The sequence below is a fragment of the Alosa pseudoharengus genome, unplaced genomic scaffold (genome assembly GCF_046254945.1).
Source record: "Alosa pseudoharengus isolate Yale_2024_CS ecotype anadromous, Long Island Sound unplaced genomic scaffold, YU_APseudo_1.1 YU_APseudo_1.1_scf_2, whole genome shotgun sequence".
Taxonomy (NCBI): Eukaryota; Metazoa; Chordata; class Actinopteri; order Clupeiformes; family Clupeidae; genus Alosa; species Alosa pseudoharengus.
This window is the reverse complement of record NW_027468663.1, coordinates 9,567,053-9,587,501: the sequence shown is the minus strand read 5'-3', so window position 1 is coordinate 9,587,501 and position 20,449 is coordinate 9,567,053. Positions and strand designations below refer to the sequence as shown.

At 49.9% G+C, this 20,449-nt stretch overlaps 1 protein-coding gene across 1 annotated transcript in view; it reads right to left on the bottom strand.

Annotated features, from left to right (window-relative positions):
* Nucleotides 1-7,104, bottom strand: part of rnf220a (ring finger protein 220a) — a 35,800-nt gene extending 28,696 nt beyond the window's left edge. The window contains exons 1-2 of the mRNA XM_076293615.1: nucleotides 7,055-7,104; nucleotides 902-947 (exon numbers count right to left, since the gene is read on the bottom strand). Coding sequence (XP_076149730.1) covers nucleotides 902-947; nucleotides 7,055-7,089 — 81 coding nt within the window. The 5' untranslated portion in view covers nucleotides 7,090-7,104. The remainder of the gene's footprint in view (nucleotides 1-901; nucleotides 948-7,054) is intronic.
* Nucleotides 7,105-20,449: the final 13,345 nt, after the last annotated feature.

The window sequence follows — 20,449 nt, the reverse complement described above, 5'->3', positions numbered from 1 at the left end:
TGGGCACATGTCACCAGTGAGTCACACTTTTTAACGGACACGGGGGCATCAATCTCCTCCTCTGTGCCAATGCCATCTGCATACTTGGTGTTATGCCAGCTAAAATGCCAGCTTTCTTTCCACATGCCCTCAGCACTTCTCTCTTGTGAGTGAATCATTACTCTAACTTCCTGGTTGAGGAATGGGTCCGTAGCCCACAGCGCTGCTCTGCACTAAAGCTATAGCTCACCTGGGTAAGAGATACATATCTATTATCACATCTTTCAGGTAAATGTCATACTGCAAATCAAGAGCTTAGACTGATACCAGTCTATCTCTGTCATTCTCTGTCAATTTTAAGATTTTGGGCTCTAATGCTTTGATCCTTACAGTTTTGAAGATTCGATTCATTCATGTCCATTTTATTACAGTTGGAGGTACAGTTCTGTGACTGATACTCCCTAAAAGTTTTCTGCATTCCAGCTCTTCACATGAAGAGGCCCCAGAGACTGAGAACTGGCCCTGGCGTGTGACACTGGGGGAGAATGGCCGGCGGGACAGTGTATCCGCTGCTTCTGGCTAATTAGATTGGAGCAGAAGATGAAACCGCACACAGTGGCACTGCGTAGCCTCTCACGATCAAACCTCCCCCCGCACCCCCCACCCCTGCCCTGTGAAATGGACTCCAGCAGGAAGCATTTCATCGTGTCGTTTTTCAGCAAAGTGAGTTACAGAAGGAAATAAAGTACCATTTTGAGCGAGTTTTTAATTCAGACACTCATGTGTCAGTCAAGTTAAAGCCATAGCTTCCTTCCTTCCCTCCCCTAATGAGACAATGCCCCTTTGCCTTCCCATTAAAGCAGCGCTAAAACATTTGATTCAGTTTGATGGCTCCAAAATGGCGGAAGGATGGTCAGCTTACCTTGGGTGTGCCCGGTGTGGCGTTGTCCTTGTGTTGTGGGTTCTTACTGAAAGGAGAAGAGGGAGACAAAGGAAGATTTAAAATGAGGGACAGAGGACGAGTTCAAAAGGGCCGCTGTGTGAGCTGAGAGGTTAGAGGATGCTTGGCACTGAGGTGTTCGTTATTCTGACCAGCGTGTCACCAAGTGCCTCAGTGTGGGCGTTTCAGATGAACATGAAGGACTTACTCTTTGATGTTTGCCATTACAAGGTCTCTCTCTCTCTCTCTCTCTCTCTCTCTCTCTCTCTTTCTCTATCTCTCTATCCCTTTCTTTCTTTCTTTTTTTCTATTTCTCTCACTCTCTTCATTCTGTCACTGACTCTCCTCCAGTCATCTTCTCTCTCTCTCTCTCTCTCTCTCTCTCTCTTTCGTTCATTGCATTTCTTTGTTCTGTGCCAGACACGTTTTTCCTCAACGGCATCAGCCGCTGTCTGGAATTGGGCGACATCTGACTGAGCACAGCGGAGCGACAAGCTAACAAAGCAGCACAAATCACAGTTTTAATCGTGTGGACATGCACTGACCCTCTCTCCTCCCTGCCTCCCCTATGCCACTCAATCCAGGCACCCCCCGGCCATGCTGTATTTGAAACAATTACTGTCCAAAAGTACGACTGCTAAGCAGATTTGGGATATAATTTTTTTATTGAAGCAATCATTCTCATGGATGCACTCTGTCTTGCCCCCTTTCTTTTCTGTCTCTCTCTCTCTCTCCCTCTCTCTGCCTCCTCCCTTCTCCCTTCTCCCATGCATTTAGGCAACAGCAGAGGGAAATAAATGATTTTGCTGTTATTTGATTTGTCAGTGAAACGCCTCGGGCACTTAGGACTTTGAAATATGTTGAAGACAATGCGCAGGCTTGTAAACATTGTATTATAGAGGCGGAGAGGGAAGAGGAGAGCCAGAGAAGGAGGAATAGCATGGTAGTGTGTGTGTGTGTGTGTGTGTGTGTGTGTGTGTGTGTGTGTGTGTGTGTGTGTGTGTGTGTGTGTATGTGTGTGTTTGTGTGTGTGTGTGTGTGTGTGTGTGTGTGTGTGTGTGTGTAGTGCGAGGGGGTGTACTCTCTCGAGTCTGGCCAGGGTGGGGGCTACATTGAATCAAAGTCTCGTCGACGTGGCAGATTGACAATGACTGATTAGTGGCCAGAAAATATTAAACGTGCCTGCTAAAGCATCTACCAACAACAGGGAGAGACATATCAAATTAGATCTCTCTCGGAAACATTAATCCCACACACCCCTTTCTCCTCCCTTCTGCCAGTGTGTGTGTGTGTGTGTGTGTGTGTGTGTGTGTGTGTGTGTTTGGCATACTAACACACACATGCACACACATATGCATGTATGCAATCTTCCTCTTCAAACCTAGTTTTTTAGTCATCCTTCTCTGCCTGTATGGGTAGATGTCACTCTCTTTCTATCCATCTATCCATCTAACTCGCTCCATCTTTTTCTCAATCTATCTCTCTCAGTGCCCCCGCCCCCTCTCTCTTTCTGTGTCCCCATCATTGTCTGGACGCTGCTGGGCCGTGTGCTACATGAGTGTTGGTGATGATGAGTGTGCTGCTGGCAGTGACAGTAGGAGCATCCACTCTTGTCATGTTCACTCTGTGTCCAGTGCTCACCGCCCCACACGCAGGAGATGGACCTGGCAACATGCAGAAACCCAATCAAATCCGCCTGGGCCCTTATTCCCCAGCACCGTTCCATGTCCTTTTATTCCGAGTGTGTGAGCAGGGTGAAGCGAGGCTGAGGACGGGCAGAGCAACGAGTCGGGAATGTTCTGACCACGCTCGGCCACGGCACAGGTCATCTGTAGAGTTTAGAGAACATCTAGGAGAGGGTGAGGCACTGAGAAGCCCTGTACGATCCCTCAGAAACAGGAGGGGAGTATGCTGGTAAAACATGGCAGGAGATAAAAACAGGGGCTGGCACAAACATCTGTGTCTCTGTCTGTTATGTGTAGTCTACTGGGCGCGTTGGCAGCCAGCGGATGATGCAGGAAGAGATAGACCCCCTCCCAACAGTAATGGATGACAGGTGAGGGTGGGTTCAACAGCGAGCCCCACCCCTCCACTCAGGTAATAGGGCCCCCGTCCCCACCCCCTCCTCCCGCAGTCAGCATGATTGATCTGGGCGTCCAGGAGAGGACGGAGAGATAGCGCACGAGAGTGGACGCGATGGAGAGTGAGTGAGGGCGTAAACGAGTGCGAGTGAGCGAAAGCAAGAGAAAGAGACAACACAAATCAGGGCCGGGCCTTGAGAGGGGATAAATTGCCCCATCGGAGGCGGCAAGGCTGTTTGTGAGATAATAAACGCACTCCCCCAGCATCATAAATCCGCCGGCGGGCCACCACATATCTCGTCGGCCTTAGTCACCCCCCCCCCCCCCCCAACCCTGCGCTACAAGCCGGTGCGAAGCCGCCCGCCTTCAGTCCCCCAGGGGAATAATGCTTCCTGTTAGCAGCCATTAGCCAATCAGCATGCAGCTCAGTGGGACAAAGGTAACGCCCAGAGAACAGTGCAGTGCAATGGTGGAGGTCACCATACAGCCACTCAAGGGTGTGCTCTTCTTTTCTTTTCTTTTTCTTGATCTGTAAACATGTGAATTTATTCAGGCCTTTATTCGTCCGTTCTCTCATTATCCACCCATCTCTAGCGGAACAATGGGAGCTGTTGTGACTTGTTAGGGGGAGACAGGCACCTTGTCAGTGGTGAGGAAAACAAGGCGCCCCAGTGCCCAGGCCCAGGTGTCAACACGACAGCAAGGAGACAGAGACAGGAGGGGAGGGGAGGATGGAGGGGGCTGAGTAGAGAGAGAGAGAGAGAGAGAGAGAGAGAGAGAGAGAGAGATGAAAAGATGGATGGATAAATGAGGGGCAGGAGTGAAGTGGCGGCAGGAGTTTGTTCGCTGGCTGTCGCACGTGTGTAGCCGTCTGGAGGAATACTGAAGCGACTGCACCTCAGCAACAAAAAAGGCTTTGTCACACCACAGGAAGCGGTTTGGAAAGATGCAACAAAGCAAGAAGAGAAAGCGTGTGAGCCTCAAAAGGAAGGTAAATAAAAGGGACAGTACTAAAGATCCCTGTTTGACACAGGTACCGATGTCCAGGAAAGAGGAGACATGTTTGGACAAAATAGGGAGAGAGGAGAGCAGGATCCTTTGACAGAGGATTTTCTGCCCTGTGAAAACAAGCCGTTCCTGATGTGTAAGCATGCCATGCCAAGCACTGTGCCCAGAGGACCTGAGAGAGGACTACACCGACACTACATGCCATGTGTAGATTGAGGAAAACTATTATCGGGAGCAGAGCCTCATCATGACATTCATTACCAGTTCTCCTCAAAAGCTCTTTTCCACTGTCTCTCTCTCTATCTCTCCCGCTCCATCATTACCAAAGGTGTGACAGCAAGAGATGAAAGGAAAGGGAGGAGAGAGAGCAGTGTGTGTGTGTGTGTGTGTGTGTGTGTGTGTGTGTGTGTGTGTGTGTGTCACAGAGCGAGAGAGAGAGAGAGAGAGAGAGAGAGAGGCAGGGCAAGTGAGAGGGAGAGAGAGAGAGCAAGGGAGGAAAAAAATGGAATAAATAGCAGAGGACTGGTGGGGGGTTGTAAGCGCCAGATAAAGATTGCTTTTCGTGTCGTTTGCCACCCAGCTCTCCCTCGCTCCGTTGGAGGCAAATTGATTACGTGGAGGGGCTGGGGGGGCTGGGGGGGATATGTAGATTGCTGTGCCCCTTGGAGCAAGCGGATGTGTAAAGGGCATGATGGATTTCCATTTCCATACATGAGGAGCGAAGCAGAAGCAAACGACAAGAGAGAGGAGAGAGACAGAGGGAGAGCAGTGTGGCCACTAGGGAGGAGGAGAGAGGGAGAGAGAGAGAGAGAAAGAGAGCTGGCAGTCCCAATCTCACCCTCACTCACACACATCCACTCCGACATCTGCCTAATGCTACATCTTAAATAGCCTCCTCCATTTTACATGCACTCAAGTCTGATTTGGTGCAAAATGAAACGGTATCATTAAAGGGAGATTTACTACAAATTGCCACAAATTCGCCATGTCACTTCCAATGATCTGTGCACGCCTTTGGCTTTGGTGTGTGTATGTGTGCGTGTGTGTGTGTGTGTGTGTGTGTGTGTGTGTGTGTGTGTGTGTATGTGTGTGTGTATGTGTAAAAGCACAGTTTTCCTGTATAAGAACCCTTAAGTGCAAGAAAAAGGTGCAGGAGGAGTAGAGTGGATAGGTGCTGTCAAGTGTACAGTACGTGTCTGAAAATGCATTTCTCCATCTGTCATTGTCAACTGGCATGCTGTAGGCCTGGTCAATGATTTTGAGCTCTCTGAAGGCTGAGACTTATCTTGAAATATGAAGATAATTAGATATTAGAGTAAGTAAGGATGTCACAAGATGGCATGTCAAGAAAACCACCTCAGCCAATTCGAACCATTAGAACTGGAGGCGATGAATAAAAACATATAAAGAAAAAAAAAATAACTGGAGGTCATTTTCTAATGCAGACCAAAAGAAAGAACTATGAGGACTAATAAAACAAACAAACAAGGGTACGTCCCATCCTCTAATTTTTCTTTTATTCTCTCCATTTTCCCCGTCTCTCTTCCCCTCCTTCTCTCAACATCAATTTATTGGGTTTTCTTGGGTTCTGTCTCTTTCACTTTCTCCCCCTTTATCCCTCACTTCCTCCTCTGCAGTCTTTCATTCACCCCCCTCCCCTCACCCCCCCAACCTCTACTCCAGCATCGCTGGTGTTGCTTAAATCACGGCCTAAGCAGCTCTCCGCGGCTGCAGCCTGCACAGGGGAGGGGAGGGGAGGGTGTGTGTGGGGGGGGGGGCATAACTCACGCGGCGGCGCAGCGGGTTAATGGGCAGGTAGCAGGCAAAGCTAAATCACCGGCCCGGTGACGCTGAGCAGTGTCCGCCACTGACAAACGAGGAAGGATGACGCTATTTCTTTAAATAACCGCCGCCATCAAACAGGCAGCCCGCGGCGCGGCGGCGGGGAGCTGCTGCTGTGGTCAAGGCGGAGGCAGAGGGCCCTATCCACACAGCCCCTGCCCGGAGGGCCGGGTGGCCCCACTGCCCTTTATTAATTATTAAATGATAACTCCTCGGAGAACTGCAGCTCACGCCAGAGCCCCTTTTGCTGGGAGCTAATCTCTCTCTTTTCCTCACATCCCTTGTTCCTTTCACCCACTTCCTCTCTCACTCTTCCTCTCTCATTATCTCTTTATCTCTTTTTCTGATTCTCTCTCTCTCTCATCCTTTGTCTTTCTCTCTTTCTCTCCCCTCCGGTCCCTCTGTCTCTAAGGCTCTCACTAGTGGCGGCCAGGGAATGGGGAGTAGGTAGAGACAGGTGAGGAGAACGCCAAAGGCTCTTTCACTCTGGAACTGTGAAGTATGTACTGACGCTCACATTAAGGAAGGTGGAACACACTCTGGGTGCTAAATGTTGCCATCCAGTCCTGACTAGAAAATATATCTCTCCCTCTCCCTCTGTTCCCTAACCAGTCGAGGCGGAGGGTGTAAACGGATGTGGGGCTTACGCCTGACAAAACGGCCTCCTGATGTCGGGCTGCTACTCTCCTGGGGCCTCCAGGGCTGGAGAAGAGAGACTTAGGAAGGAGATGGAGATCACACTGTCTGCCGGAGGATCCTCCATATCCACTACAGGTGCTTAACCTGAGATAGGTAAAGCCCGGGCTGATTTACGCCGCACCGCGCCTCCCCGTCCCGGACTGATCCACCCTCTCGGCTCAAGAAGCCTCTGGATCACCACGAGTATCACCACAGCTTTAGGGAAACTCCAGGTATGCCACCTACCACTTATGGAGCACACTCACACATACTCCCAGAAACCATGCGATATGAGATGTGTTACGCTCCTGCCTCTTGTGGACAGGAAGAGGTATTGCAGTCAGTGCTGTGAGCGCAGTCGGGCTGGATGAACAGCAACTCTGTAGAGGGTTGGGTTCAAACTGCAGTGTTGTTTAAAAAGTAGTTGAAAAGCAAGTGGGCATGCATACAGTGTGTGTGTGTGTGTGTGTGTGTGTGTGTGTGTGTGTGTGTGTGTGTGTGTGTGTGTGTGTGTGTGTGTGTTTACCTGATGTGTATGAGTTTCTCCATTTCCTGCTCCATGTGTTCCTGCAGCTCTCCAGGGCGTAGCAGCACTTGGCAGATAGGGCAGATAGGAGCCTGGCTGTCATACATTGACACCTTCTTCTTACCTGAGACACAGAGAGAGAGAGAGAAAGAAAAGAAAGAGAGAGAGAGGGAGGGAGGGAGGAAAGAACATCTTTATCATCGTCTGTTGTCGCAGTTCTTTCTTTTACGGTACACTTCATGCAAACCATGCAGACCATGCAAAGTTCTTTACAGCTGAGAGGGCAATGAGGGTGAAAGTGAGATCAGGTGGGGACAGTGAGTGTCCTGTGCAGAGGACAGCAGACAGACGACAGCCCCTCCAGCTCAATGGCCCTGTCCTAGGCTAACCCTGACCCCTGGGGCAGCTGCAGGCGGCCAGTTGGCTCCAGTTAGAGCGGCATCCCTCCCTCCCAGTCAGGCCCCCAGGCACCGAATCTTATTCTCACGTCCTCTTAAAGTACCTCATGTCCAGTAAAAAAAAAAAAGACATACCCTTGCATAAACAAGACAAGAAAATGACACACAAACACAAGTGTGCATGCATGCCTCCAAGCACGCACACAAACACTCTGTCCTGTCCATCACCTGCCAAAATGTCCCGCCAGCTCAACTGTTTTTAGAGCCAACAGTAAACAGACGTTGTAGTTTTACATGGACAGGTGTATGTTTCGCCCTGTCTGTTTACGGGGACGAGGGTGTATGTGTGTGTGTGTGTGTGTGTGGGCGAGTGCACATGGCGTTGGATATGTATATACTGCCGCATGAGTGTGTGTGCGTGTATGTGTGTGTGTATGTGTGTGTGTGTGTGCGTGTATGTGTGTGTGTGTGTGTTTGTGTGTGTGTGTGTTTATGTGTGTGTGTGTGTGTGTGTGTGTATGTGTGTGTGTGTGTGTGTGTGTGTGTGTGTGTGTGTGTGTTTATGTGTGTGAGTGTGTACGTAGAGGAAAGGGCCGGCAGGTTTTCAAGCATCTCTGTGTGAAGATGAAAACAAACGTGCAGACGGTGACTCAGGCTCGCTTCCTGTGCTGGCCCTGCGTCGCTCACCACCCTGCCGCGCCGTACCGCGACCCACCGAGCCGACCAATCAGAGGGCTAAAATTAGACACAGGGACAATAGGCCGGCCTCCAAACAGGATGTCCTGGATGGACAGCGACAGAGCTGGCTAGCGTGGTGGGTGTTCAGGCTGCATCTCCACCCACACACACACACACACACACACACTCGCAGGCTTAAACACATACACACACACACACACACACACACACACACACACACACACACACACACACACACACACACACACACACAGACACACATACACCCACACGCTTACACAAACACACACACAGACACACACACACACACACACACACACACACACACACACACACACACACATGTATGCGGTTACACAGACAGGCAGGAACTCTCTGGTGTCCTTGTCTGCCCTTTGTCTCCCTTGTTATCCCCAGTGCTCTATATGAAGATAATCGCCCAATCGTCTTCACACTCATATGCATTCCATTACCTCACTGTATACCTCGAGGGACAATGCCAGCCCATGGGTTAGCTCTCTGCGCTATGTAATGTGCACAGGTGTAAAAAAGGTGTGTTGCTTCGGAACGAAGAAGAAATGCCTCAGTCAACCAAGCTCTCAGCTCTGACCTGTTTTGTGCTCAAGGATCTGAATATGTTACGATCGATCAAGTGCAGTATGTGGGCACATATGTAAAACACAAGGTTATGCTTGATGCTTAGGAGCACTGACTGACTGAATTTAATGTGTGTGTCTTTGTGGGTACGCATGTGAGCACATGGATCATGATGTGTGTGTGTGTGTGTGTGTGTGTGTGTGTGTGTGTGTGTGTGTGTGTGTGTGTGTGTGTGTGTGTGCGTGTGTGTCTATGTGTATGTGTCTAGCAGTGAGCAGGTGATGGATCTGCTGTGCCTGTCTAAACACAAATGCACATAAATGTACACACACGCACAAACACACGCGCACACACACACACACACACTTGTTTGCCTGGGGAGCCCTACCCAGGGGGCCCACGGCGCTGTGGCGGCACACATATTGGCCTGTCAGAAGCCTCTCCTGCCACAGCACAGATTCATCAGTGAGGAGCCGGTGGGGGTCAGTGGGAGAAACAGCAGCAGCACCACAGCCGCTCCCCAGACAGACACTCCCACCCTCAGCCTCCACACACACACACACACACACACACACACACACACACATACACACACACCCCACATCACCCCTCTCAGTGTGCTACCTCCTCTCTCTCTCTCTATCCCTCTCTCTCATTCTTTTTCTCTTTTTCACACATACACACACCTACAGTCATTCACACACACACACACACACACACACACACAGCGGGCTCCAGTCAGGCGTGCTGCTGCATACTCAACTCCCATTCCCCCGGCATTACTACTTAACCGCCCCACACTCTGGACACTTTAAGTGACTTTGAAAAATAGGTAATCGATTACAATTCTGCGTGTCTTGGTTTCTCTCTCTCTCTCACCTCGCCCCTCTCTCTCTCTCTCTCTCTCCCTCGCTATCTATCTCTCCCTCCTGCAGCATCCCTGCACATCTATTTCTAATTTTCTTTCCCACCCTTTCTATTTGTTTTCCGTGCTCTTGCCTTCCTCAATCTACTGCTCTTTCTTTCGGCCTCTTTTTTCTATTTTTTCTTTCTCTCCCTGATCATCACTCTGCTTCTCTCTATCTCTGGCATCTATTTTCTTCCACTCCCTTTTCTTTCATGTCATTTTTCTCCATCCATCTATTTTAATCTCCAGTGGTCTTTGTATCATTCTCTCTCTCTGTCTTTGTCTCTCTCTCTATCTCTCTCCAGCTCTTTTTCTGTTAGCCACTCTGCTCAGCAGCGGTCAGCTTTATTGCCCTGACAAGATAATTTGAGTCGTGCCAAAGCAATCACCATCCGCAAGAGTAAACAAAGAGAGATCCAATCCCATTCTGTTGCTGATAAAGCTTCTTTCAATCCCTTGGGGAGGTGGAGGGGGTCACAACCAAAACCCAGTCAGCTACAGTGGTCAAGGACTATGCCTTTAATTGTTCTGACCAATCTCCATTGCACCTATGCAAGTGTACAGTGAGATTTAGATATCCCCATGAAAAGTCGCTATATTCAGCCATGCGGCCATGAGACTGGGTTGGAGGTATGTCGAGCCAACGCTGTTGGTGGGTGTCAGCAGAGCTGATATTAGACATTGATCTGAGCAAAATCCTTAGTCAGGGGGGGAATGTTCCGGAGGCCAGGGCTTTCCTGTCCTGCTGTATGCTTAACATCACACCAGCCGCTCATAACACGCCGCATAAATCTGTAACGAGGCCCAAGCCCTGAGGTGAAACTTAATGTAGTGTGTGTGTGTGTGTGTGAGAGAGAGAGAGAGAGAGAGAGAGAGAGTGAGTGTGTGTGTCAGTGTGTGTGTGTGTGTGTGTGTGCATGTGTGAATATGGGTGTTAGAGAGAAAAGAGAGAGAGAGAGAGAGAGAGAGAGAGAGAGAGAGAGATAGAGAGAGAGAGTGTGGTCGGGGTGACAGCTAGGACAGGGTGGTGGTTAAGGAAGAGACAGGCGCTCTACAAAGCCATCAGGACTCCATTACTAAAGTCATTGATTGTGTACGGATGAATTAAAGAGCTGGAATCAAGAGGCACTCTCTCCGTCCTTACACAGGGGCCACTGCACACACACACTTCCACTAAATATGTGTACTATGAAGATATGAATATGAGATATGAATATGATAATAGGACACTCACACTTCCTAAGTGCCATTTTGTGCCTAGTGACGTCATTTTGTTGATCCGACTATGGATTATTAGTGTTCTTGTCAGCAATTGTGTGACTGTGTTTGGGACTGAGAGCCTGAGAGTGTGTGTGTGTGTTCGTGTGTGTGTGTGTGTGTTTGTGTGTGTGTGTGTGTGTGTGTGTGTGTGTGTGTGTGTGTGTGTGTGTGTGTGTGTGTGTGGCTGTGTGTGTGTGTGTGTGTGTGTGTGCACCGTGCTGACAGCTGAGTTCTGACACACTGTGCTAGCCAGACAGCAGAGACAGACAGCAGTCAGGCTGTCCGCTACACGCTGACTCACGCATCCGTCAACACCCACACCGATGAAATGTCAACAGCACAGCACAGCACAGCACAGCACAGCACAACAACAGCACAGCACAGCACAGCACAGCACAGCACAGCACAGCACAACAAAACAACAGCACAGCACAACAACAGCACAGCACAGCACAGCACAGCACAGCACAGCACAGCACAGCACAGCACAGCACAGCACAGCACAGCACAGCACAACAACAGTACAGCACAGCACAGCACAGCACAGCACAACAACAGTACAGCACAGCACAGCACAGCACAGCACAGCACAGCACAGCACAACAACAGTACAGCACAGCACAACACAGCACAGATGGAGCAACTTCCATAAGCCACTTTTACTTGTGTCACTTTGTTTCTACTATTATGGATGAGCATTGAGGTAGATGTGTAGATTTAAACTATTGTCCACTTCTTTTGTTTAAGTGGACTGCGTACATACAGATTCAAATATTTGTCTTGGTATGAAAAATGTATAAATCCACAAGCTCATGTACTGTAGAATGAAGAATCTGCATGTTGTAGAGTAGACATTGGTGAGTTGTTTACACCCACGACTACAGGCTTGTGGTCGTTACTGATACACAGTGTTAAACCTCTTCTGTCCAGTACAAGTTACTGTTACAGGGTTTACTGCTTTCCAATTCATTACTTGGAGCAATCGGATTGCGTTCTGTAGGGTTTCTGTGTTGACCCACACTCCTTTACAACTGACACCTCCTTCCATTTGGTTCTTGTTTTCCCCTTTTTCTCTTTATCTTTGTCTCTCACTCTCTCTTTCTCTCTCTCTCACTCTCTCTCTGTGTCCCTCTCTCCATTGGTCTTCTTCTTTTTCTCCCTCTCTCCCTCTGACTCTCATTCTAACACTCCTGTGCTTTATCTGTTTCCCTCTCTCTCTCTCTCTCTCTCTCTCTCTCGCTCGGCAGTGAGTGATGGCTAGAGGGAGACAGAGAGATAAATCCTGGGGGCTGTAGGGGGTGGGCGGGGGGGGGTTACGTGTGCGGTGCTTGTCAGCGCGTTAAAGATGATTAATGCGGGATGCCCCCCTCTGACGGACCCTGGAGCAGCGGGCGGCGGGGACTCCGTTTAATCTGTGGCACCAGCGGGAGCGGGCGCGCGGGAGGGGGGCAATAACAAGGAAATAGGACTGACAGAACTTTTTAGTGCTGAGATTCCTCACCCAAATGCCACGCGGCACAGAGGAGGGGAGCGCCGAGGAGAGGGCGAGCGAGAGGGGGAGGGGTGGGAGGGGGGGATGAGGAGGAGAGAGGTGGAGAAGAGGCACGTGGTTCTGACAGGCCTGATTGAGCACAGGCCTGATCACTTCTAATGCGCCAAGATGGATCATCTCATCTCTCTGTCTCTCGCCCTCTCTCTCTCTCTCTCTCTCTCTCACCATCTCTCTCTCTTTCTCCTTCTGCCTCACATACAGTACTCTCTCTCTCACATACACACACACACCTATCCATTCTTTTTATCGTTCGTTTTAATCTCTGCCATTGTGCACCTTTATCAGGGCATGCCACTTAGCTGCTCTCTTCTCCCTCCTTCCCTGATAGCCTTGCTAATGAGAGCCACAGGTACAGTGTGTGCACTACCCCCCCCCCCCCCAACCCAATCCTTCAGGGCGTGCAAAATGCTTTCATTATTTAAAGGCCGCTCTCCCTCAGCGGCAACCTTTCCCTAACCTCCCTGATAGGACAATTAGAGCCTGATGAGTTTGAGAGCTCGATGAGCGACACCCAACTTATACATGGGATGGGCAGCTTGAAGGAAAGAAGAGAGAGAGAGAGAGAGAAATGGAATGGGAGTGGGGGAAGAGAGATAGAATGGGAGAGGATAAAGGGAGTGAGAACGGAAGAGAGAGAGGGAGAGAGGGGGAGAGAGAGGGAGAGAGGGAGAGAAAGGTGTCTCTTGTTTGATAACGGTGAGGAGCAGGCGGGAGCGGCTGGCGTTGTGCCGCTCCCCATCCACAGGGCTCTGATGCTCGCTGCTGCTCCGACACTCCTAACATGTTGTTTTACGAGCTGCCACGCTTTTTTCCCCCCGTTCTCCACAGAAGCCGTGGCGCCCCCCTGCCAACACCCCCCCCCCTCCTCCTCCTCCTCCTCCTCCTCCTCGCGCGTTGGCAGCCTGCCACCAGCCGCCCCAGCTGGGCCTGTAAGCCGTCTGCAGCCCCTCTCATTTAACCGCGCGCAGCATAACTCAAACAGCATGGGCCTATTCATTTAACCGCCTCCAAAGGCATTAAAAAACCCTATACACTTACATATCAGTGTCAGTACCATAAAACACTCACACGTGGACATATACTGTACAGTACAGTACAGTGGTGGCGGAGGGTTTTTCTTTTCTTTCTGATATGATTTTTATATAAAATGTTTTCCAGCAGAAGAGAAACACTGAGTTGCGTGGATCATTTGTGAGAGTCTTGTGGCAGAAAAGTGGGTCTGCCATGTGGCTGTTGCTCATTTGGTTTGATGTGCACATGTGATGCTAATCATTTAGAGTTAATGAGAGCAACAAGGGAGAGGAGAGGAGAAGAGAGGAGGAGAGGAGAGGAGAGGAGAGGAGAGAGGGTGGAGGCATGTGTGTTTCCTGACTGAGGTTTCCTACATCTGTTGCGGGTACTGTTCTTGAGGGTTCTTGTGAACATATATGTGTTCTGTGCGGGAATGTGGAATGTGTATCTCTGCATGTGAACATGTGTGTGTGAGAGTAGTGTGTGGCCGTGTGTGTGTGTTCAGTCAGAGTACTGTATCAAGCCTTTATGCAGTGGAGTTGGGCTCTCTTTAAATCACTGGCGAGAGAACAAAGGCTCTAGCAAAGGCCTCAGATGAGGAGAACAGAGTCTTTTTATAGAGCTGCGCTCAAGTTATGTACTGTTGTATGTTTGTGTGTGTGTGTGTGAGTGTGTGTGTGTGTGTGTACTGTATGTGTGTGTGTGGTGGACTGCCTGCTGAGCTTGCCTGAGAGCTGCCCAGTGTATACCAACTCCCATCGCCTTCACCCTGAACAACCCTCTCCAACACTCCTAGCTGCCTGCCGATTGGCCTGCCCACACCCTAATGTTTTACTGTGCTTAAGCCATCTTAACCAGTGGGGAAACTCAAATATACATGAGTATTTCTATTATGCTCTTTATGTTTCTAAATTAAGAGATCAGTCCGTAATGCTGATTACATTTCTAAAAACAAAAAAAAACAATGTGATACTGTTTTTTTACAGTCAGTCAGTTTAGCAGTTTCTATAAAACACTTAAATCACAAATACACCTTCTGTACAGTCTGGGTCTCTTTGGATAAGAACACTGACTTCTCTAGTTAAAGGGACACCAGGCAACGTTTTCGTGTTAATTACTCATCTTCGTAACTCGGTATATGGTTAAATGACTCATTACAGGGAGAATGAAGGCTCTCTCGCCCGCCCCTACTGCCTGTAGGAAGAATACCCCACTTGCAAGTTCAGTGTATCGTACCCGCCGACCGAAGCAGGATCATTTTACATCCTGCATCCACAGCACAGAGGCAGGCTAACGAAACGCTAGCGATTGTTGCAAACGTGTTTATAATGGCAGAGCCGGCGAAGAAGCAGCGAAAACCCTTGACGGAAGACGCAAAGAAAAGGAAAAGAGCTTCAGACCGAGTGAGGGGGAGTTTCATAGAGAAAAAGCATCAGGCTTGCCTGGTGTCCCTTTAATATAAGAACAAAGCATCCCCTAATGGCACTTTACCAACTTCTCTAATGATATCCAGCAGAGGTGCTGAGACAAATTACAGCACATTCTTCTTTTGTTCATTTATTCATTCACTCCCTTTGTTCCTTCTATTTCCCCTTCAGGTGCAATCCTACCTTGGATCAATCAACCCCAATTACAGGCCCACTTCCTTTAGAATGAAGGTCTTTAGTCTTTTGGAAGCCAGCTAACAACAGCTGAATTAGAGATCTCTATATTATCAGGATTGCCTGCGGGGTTCAGTTGTATTCTCTGTGCCTGCGGCACATGTGATGTGTGCATCAGTGAAGGCAGGGTAGAGCACCTGCACCTGTCTGTGTGTCCTTGACAGAGGTGTTCGCCTTGTCAAGCTTGTTGCGTTTTCCTTTCTCCTTTTTTTTTCATGCTGGAGGGCTCTCAACATTTCCCGACATGCATCAAGTGATCCTGCCTGCCATGCGTTTCTGTCGCCTCTCTCTCGCTCTCTCTTTCTCTCTCCTCTCTCTGCCTCCCTCTCTTTTTTTCTCTCCCTCTCCTCTTGTATTTCTATTCTTTCCTTTTCCGTCCCCTCTCCTCGCTGCCCCTTAAACACGCCAACATCAGTAAACAGTGAAATCTCTCAGCCCAAGCTGAATGTGTAACCGCATTAGCCTGCCTGATAACGTCTTCAAATAATGTGCGATAAGGGGAATTTGATTTGATTCACAGGCATTTTTCCCCCTCCTCCGTCTTCTTCCTCCCCCTCCTCCTCCACCCTCCAAAACCACCTCCATCTCATCCTTCTACCATACCATCCCCAGCTGCCTAAGGCTGTACACCCCCCCCCCCCCCATGCACATTGCTTCTCTTCACTCACACACACACACACACACACACACACACACACACACACACACACACACACACACACACACACACCCTCCTGTCAGAATGACACTGCCTCAGATGCACAATCAAATAAATCCACCCGGTGCCTGTCAGCCTTCATTTTGGGCCCCTTGGCCCCCTAAATCAATGCAAGGTGAGTCCCCACCAGTCATTTCCATAATGGAAAATATGTGCCTTAAACGCAAAAAGGTGGGGGGAATTAAAAGGATGATGGGATATCGCCACGGGTTTTTGTATGCACTAAAGAGAAGGTGGCATCTCTTTGTGTGTGTGTGTGTGTGTGTGTCTGTGTCTGTGTGTGTGTGTGTGTGTGTGTGTGTGTGTGTGTGTGTGTTTGTGTGTGTGGATTTGGTTTATTTTAAGTGAGCGGTGGGTGATTTAAGCCGGCTGGACAGTTACTGGGCTGATTGCCGTAGCGGGGCGAAGGAGAGGGGGATAGGGAGATGTGGGAGGAGGTATGGAGGGGGAATGGAGCGTCTGTGTTCATTTGAGAGGACGTCTGATGAAATGGAACGGGGGTCATCTTCAGTTTGGCACTATGTGCACACACACACACACACACACGCGCGGTGCGTACATCAGCGTGAGCATGGGCTCCATCGCCGTGGAGACGTGTGGCGCAGGGATGGGTGGGGTGGGGTGGGGTGGGGGTGTGGGTGCTGCCGTAGGCTGACAGTGATGCATTGTGCTTTTAAACGGCGGTCTCACACGCCCCGCTCAAAGCCGATCACGCCGGCACTTTTGGCGCGGCCCTCCTCTGTCAGGGCTAAAGAGGCAAATGCAATCTCCCCAACCTAGTCCCCTGAAGGGAGGAGAGAGGGGGAGAGAGAAGGGGAGGGGAGGAGAGAGAGAGAGAGAGAGAGAGAGGGAAAGAGAGGGGTGGGATGGTTTGACTGCATCTCCTGGTCATGAATCCTGGATTTGCGGGGCGGGGTGTGAGGTTCAAGATGATGGCTTAAGTGCTTTTTACATTTTTATGAAAAAAGGGTGAATGCTGTGCACACTGTGTGTGTGTGTGTGTGAGAGAGAGAGAGAGAGAGAGAGAGAGAGAGAGAGAGAGAGAGAGAGAAAGAGAGAGAGATAGAGAAAGAGAGAGTGCAGGGGAAAGGGATGGGGTGGGCTTTAGACATAGAATGGACACACTGCTGACCATAAAAAATGACCCACTCAGGAATGGAAATGCATCTGCTGAATGCAGCTAATTACAGTTCACTTACAGACATTTATGAGTCATATTTTATCAAGCGTGTCTTTTTTCGTGATGAATCGAGTAAATATTAGCATTTGCATGGACACTTTCTTTGACTGTTTAATCCCTTGGGGATGTGTGTGTGTGCGTGTGTGTGTGTGTGTGTGCGTGTGTGTGTGGAGAGGGTGGCTATCAGGTTTGGGGTGACACAAACCATTTTCTGATGCACATAATGGCTGCATCTTTTCCTGGAGAGTGTTTGCTTGGTGGGGTGGAGCAGGTGGGGGCTGTTTATAGGCCTCAGTGTGTGCGTGTTTGTTTGTGTGTGTGTGTGTGTTTTTCTTTTTTTTTGGAGGGGGGGGGGGTATGTTGAGTGTGTGGTTGTACTGGTGGGTGTGGGTGCCGACGGTAGTGACAGCTGTTTATTCAATCAATCACCTTGTCGCCAGTCTAGCAGCACAGCAGGCCCCAAGATTGAGTTTTGCCTCACAGGGGAGAATGGAGCAAATTAATAGACCATTACCCAGGCACTGACCCAGGAAATGAGGGTGACACTGTCGGGTTAGATCTGCCAGCTTGCCTGCTTCTCTCTCACCTCTGTCTCTCTCTCTCTCTCTCTCTCTCTCTCTCTCTCTCTCTCTCTCTCTCTCCCTTATCTCCATCTCTTCCTCCCTCCATTTTTTTCTCCTCTCCATTGGTGATTGAAGAGATGAAGGGGGGTGAAGGGGGGGGGGGGGGTTAAACACAGACAGTGCCCCTGCCCCACTCCCCACCCGCCCCCTACTCATCCCCCAGCATCCACCACCGTCCCTGGGGGGGTTTGCGCCATTACAGCCCTGCCAGCCGCACTGGTGTGTGAGGAGGGAGCCGGGCTGGGGTGAGGGTATCTCCACTTGAGCGTGGATGGAGAGCACCAGAGCACACACTCAAAGACACCAGCCACGCCTGCGAGCAGGGAGCGGGTCGGTGGCAGGACAGTGGTGGGGTGGGGTGGGGTGGGGTGGAGGTAAAAAGGTGGAGGGAGTTAGAGTCAGGTTGTTTCCCCAGAGGAGGTGCACTCCAAAGGGGGGAGGGAGGTTTTGGGGGCGATGGCCCATCCATCAATCAGAAAGTTCCACCAGCTGAGAGGGGTGTGTGTGTGTGTGTGTGGGGGGCTTGAGACCCACAGGCTCACCTGCTCTGGCCAGGAGAGAGGGATGTAGAAGGATGGAGGAGGCAGAGGAGTAAACTCCTGTCTTCTACCCCTTGAGGACACCTAAAGACATCCCACTGATCATCTAACCTTCCCTCGTGCCACCGCTGAGCCTCTGCACCCCATTCATATTCATTCAGAACCTGTGCCAATGGGGTACGTCTGTGGGGCATATCTATGTCATATCTGTTTTCCCTGATTTCTAGACAGCTGTGTATCATGTGTATTACAACAAAAACCTTACACCTTCAGAACTATGGTGACACAGGCCCACAGTTCACGCACAGTGCAATAGCACATGACTTCATTGTTTTGATGCGATTCCCCTGCTCTCTCCCTCTGATGCCAGTGATGTGGTGAGTAGTGAGTGACAGAGAGTGATGCTCCAGACACGTGTCCTGACAGAGAGTGCCCGATCCCTGTCTGCGCATCCCCGCCTGTGGTTAAGCACGGAGGACCGCTAATGGTCCTCCGTCTCAGCCTGTCCATCAGTAGGGAGGCAGGACGCTAATGCAAACACAAAATCCTTCTCATCATAGCACTCATCACGGCCATCACGATCAGAAACCTATCCCCATGAGGTCTTCACCATCTTCAGCCTCTTTATGCCCTTTTCTCCAATATCTGTGTGTGTGTGTGTGTGTGTGTGTGTGTGTGTGTGTGTGTGTGTGTGTGTGTGTGTGTGTGTGTGTGTGTGTGTGTGTGTGTGTGTGTGTGTGTGTGTGTGTGTGAGTGTGTGTGTGTGTGTGTGTGTGTTTATGTGTGTGTGTGTTTGTGTGTCTGTCTGCCTCTCCCCTTCTTCCCCCCTCCTCTGCTCTCATATGCTCAAGAGGGGGAATTCATTACTGGAGCCAATTTACTGTTTATACTCTGATGTTTTAACTAATTAGCACTAATGGTGACACCCAGCAGCCGCTGGAGTTAATAGAATTCAGACGGTGGGGGAGAGAGAGAGAGAGAGAGAAAGAGAGAGAGAGAGAGAGAAAGGGACAGAGAGAGAGAGAGAGAGAGAGAGAGAGAGAGAGAGAGAGAGAGAAAGGGACAGAGAGAGGACGCAACTCTGCCAGAGAGGAGAGGAACTGTCACCACGGCGACCGATGTCGTCACCCGCCCCTCTCCTCTCCCTGTATTAACATCTCACCTGTCACCACAGCAGGACTATTACACAGCCTCCATGACACAAGGACACTCAAACACACACACACACACACACACACACACACACACACACACACACACACACACACACAAGATGAAATATAGAAGTGCCAAGCACTAGAGCTGAACACCTCAAAGCAAATATAATTGCCTTTCAATTTCAGTCTAATATTAAATATCCCCTGGCTGTTTTGAAACGTGTCCTGTTGGACATAGCAGTAAAACTATTTATTAAGGATTCATTGGTGCCCAAGAAGTGAACCCTCCAATTTAGAGTAAAAAATAAAAAGTAAGAGAAAGAAGCAGAGGAGAAACCCTTACGTTAGAGGCCATAAAATCTGCATGAGACTGTAAAGGCTTAATGATTTTAAAGTTACAAGAGAAAGTGCTGCTGCACTCTGCGATCAATCATATCTAGCACCAGCGACCAATCCAAATGGCCTGCCTCCTGACCCGCCGCTCGGCATGCTGGGAAGGCACCCCCGACACAGCGCTGAGGGAGCGGGCCGCGCTTAACCTCTCCTCCAAACGGGTCTGCTCCTTTACACGTGTTAACCCGCTGGCCTCGGCCACACTGCTGCCGATCAATAACGGCTAGCGCTGCTCTCTCCGCCGTAATGTCCTACTGAAGAGAAAGATTCTTTTTCTGTGTGTGTGTGTGTGTGTGTGTGTGTGTGAGTGTGAGAGTGGTTCAGCGGTGACAGCGAACTTGGATGGAGCGCTGAAGTCACGGGTTATAGAGGAAAAGTAAAAGTGTTATAGGTTTTAACGACGAGGCTGCAGCCCTGCGGCTGACAGCGCCTCATACGCTATTAGTGAAACTCTGAGAGAGCCAAAAGGGCTATTCTCCTGCTGTGGCCTTCTGTCGTACGCCCCACACACCAAATTACTGAGGTGTGTGTGTGTGTGTGTGTGTGTGTGTGTGTATGTGTGTGCATTTTAGGACTCAAAGTCAGTGAAAGTAGGGCGCTGACTTAAAGACGATCCGTCTTCTCCCCCTACATGTTGGAATTACCGCATGCAGGGCGGAGAGAAAGAAAGAGAGAGAGAGAGAGTGGGGTGAGAGGGAGG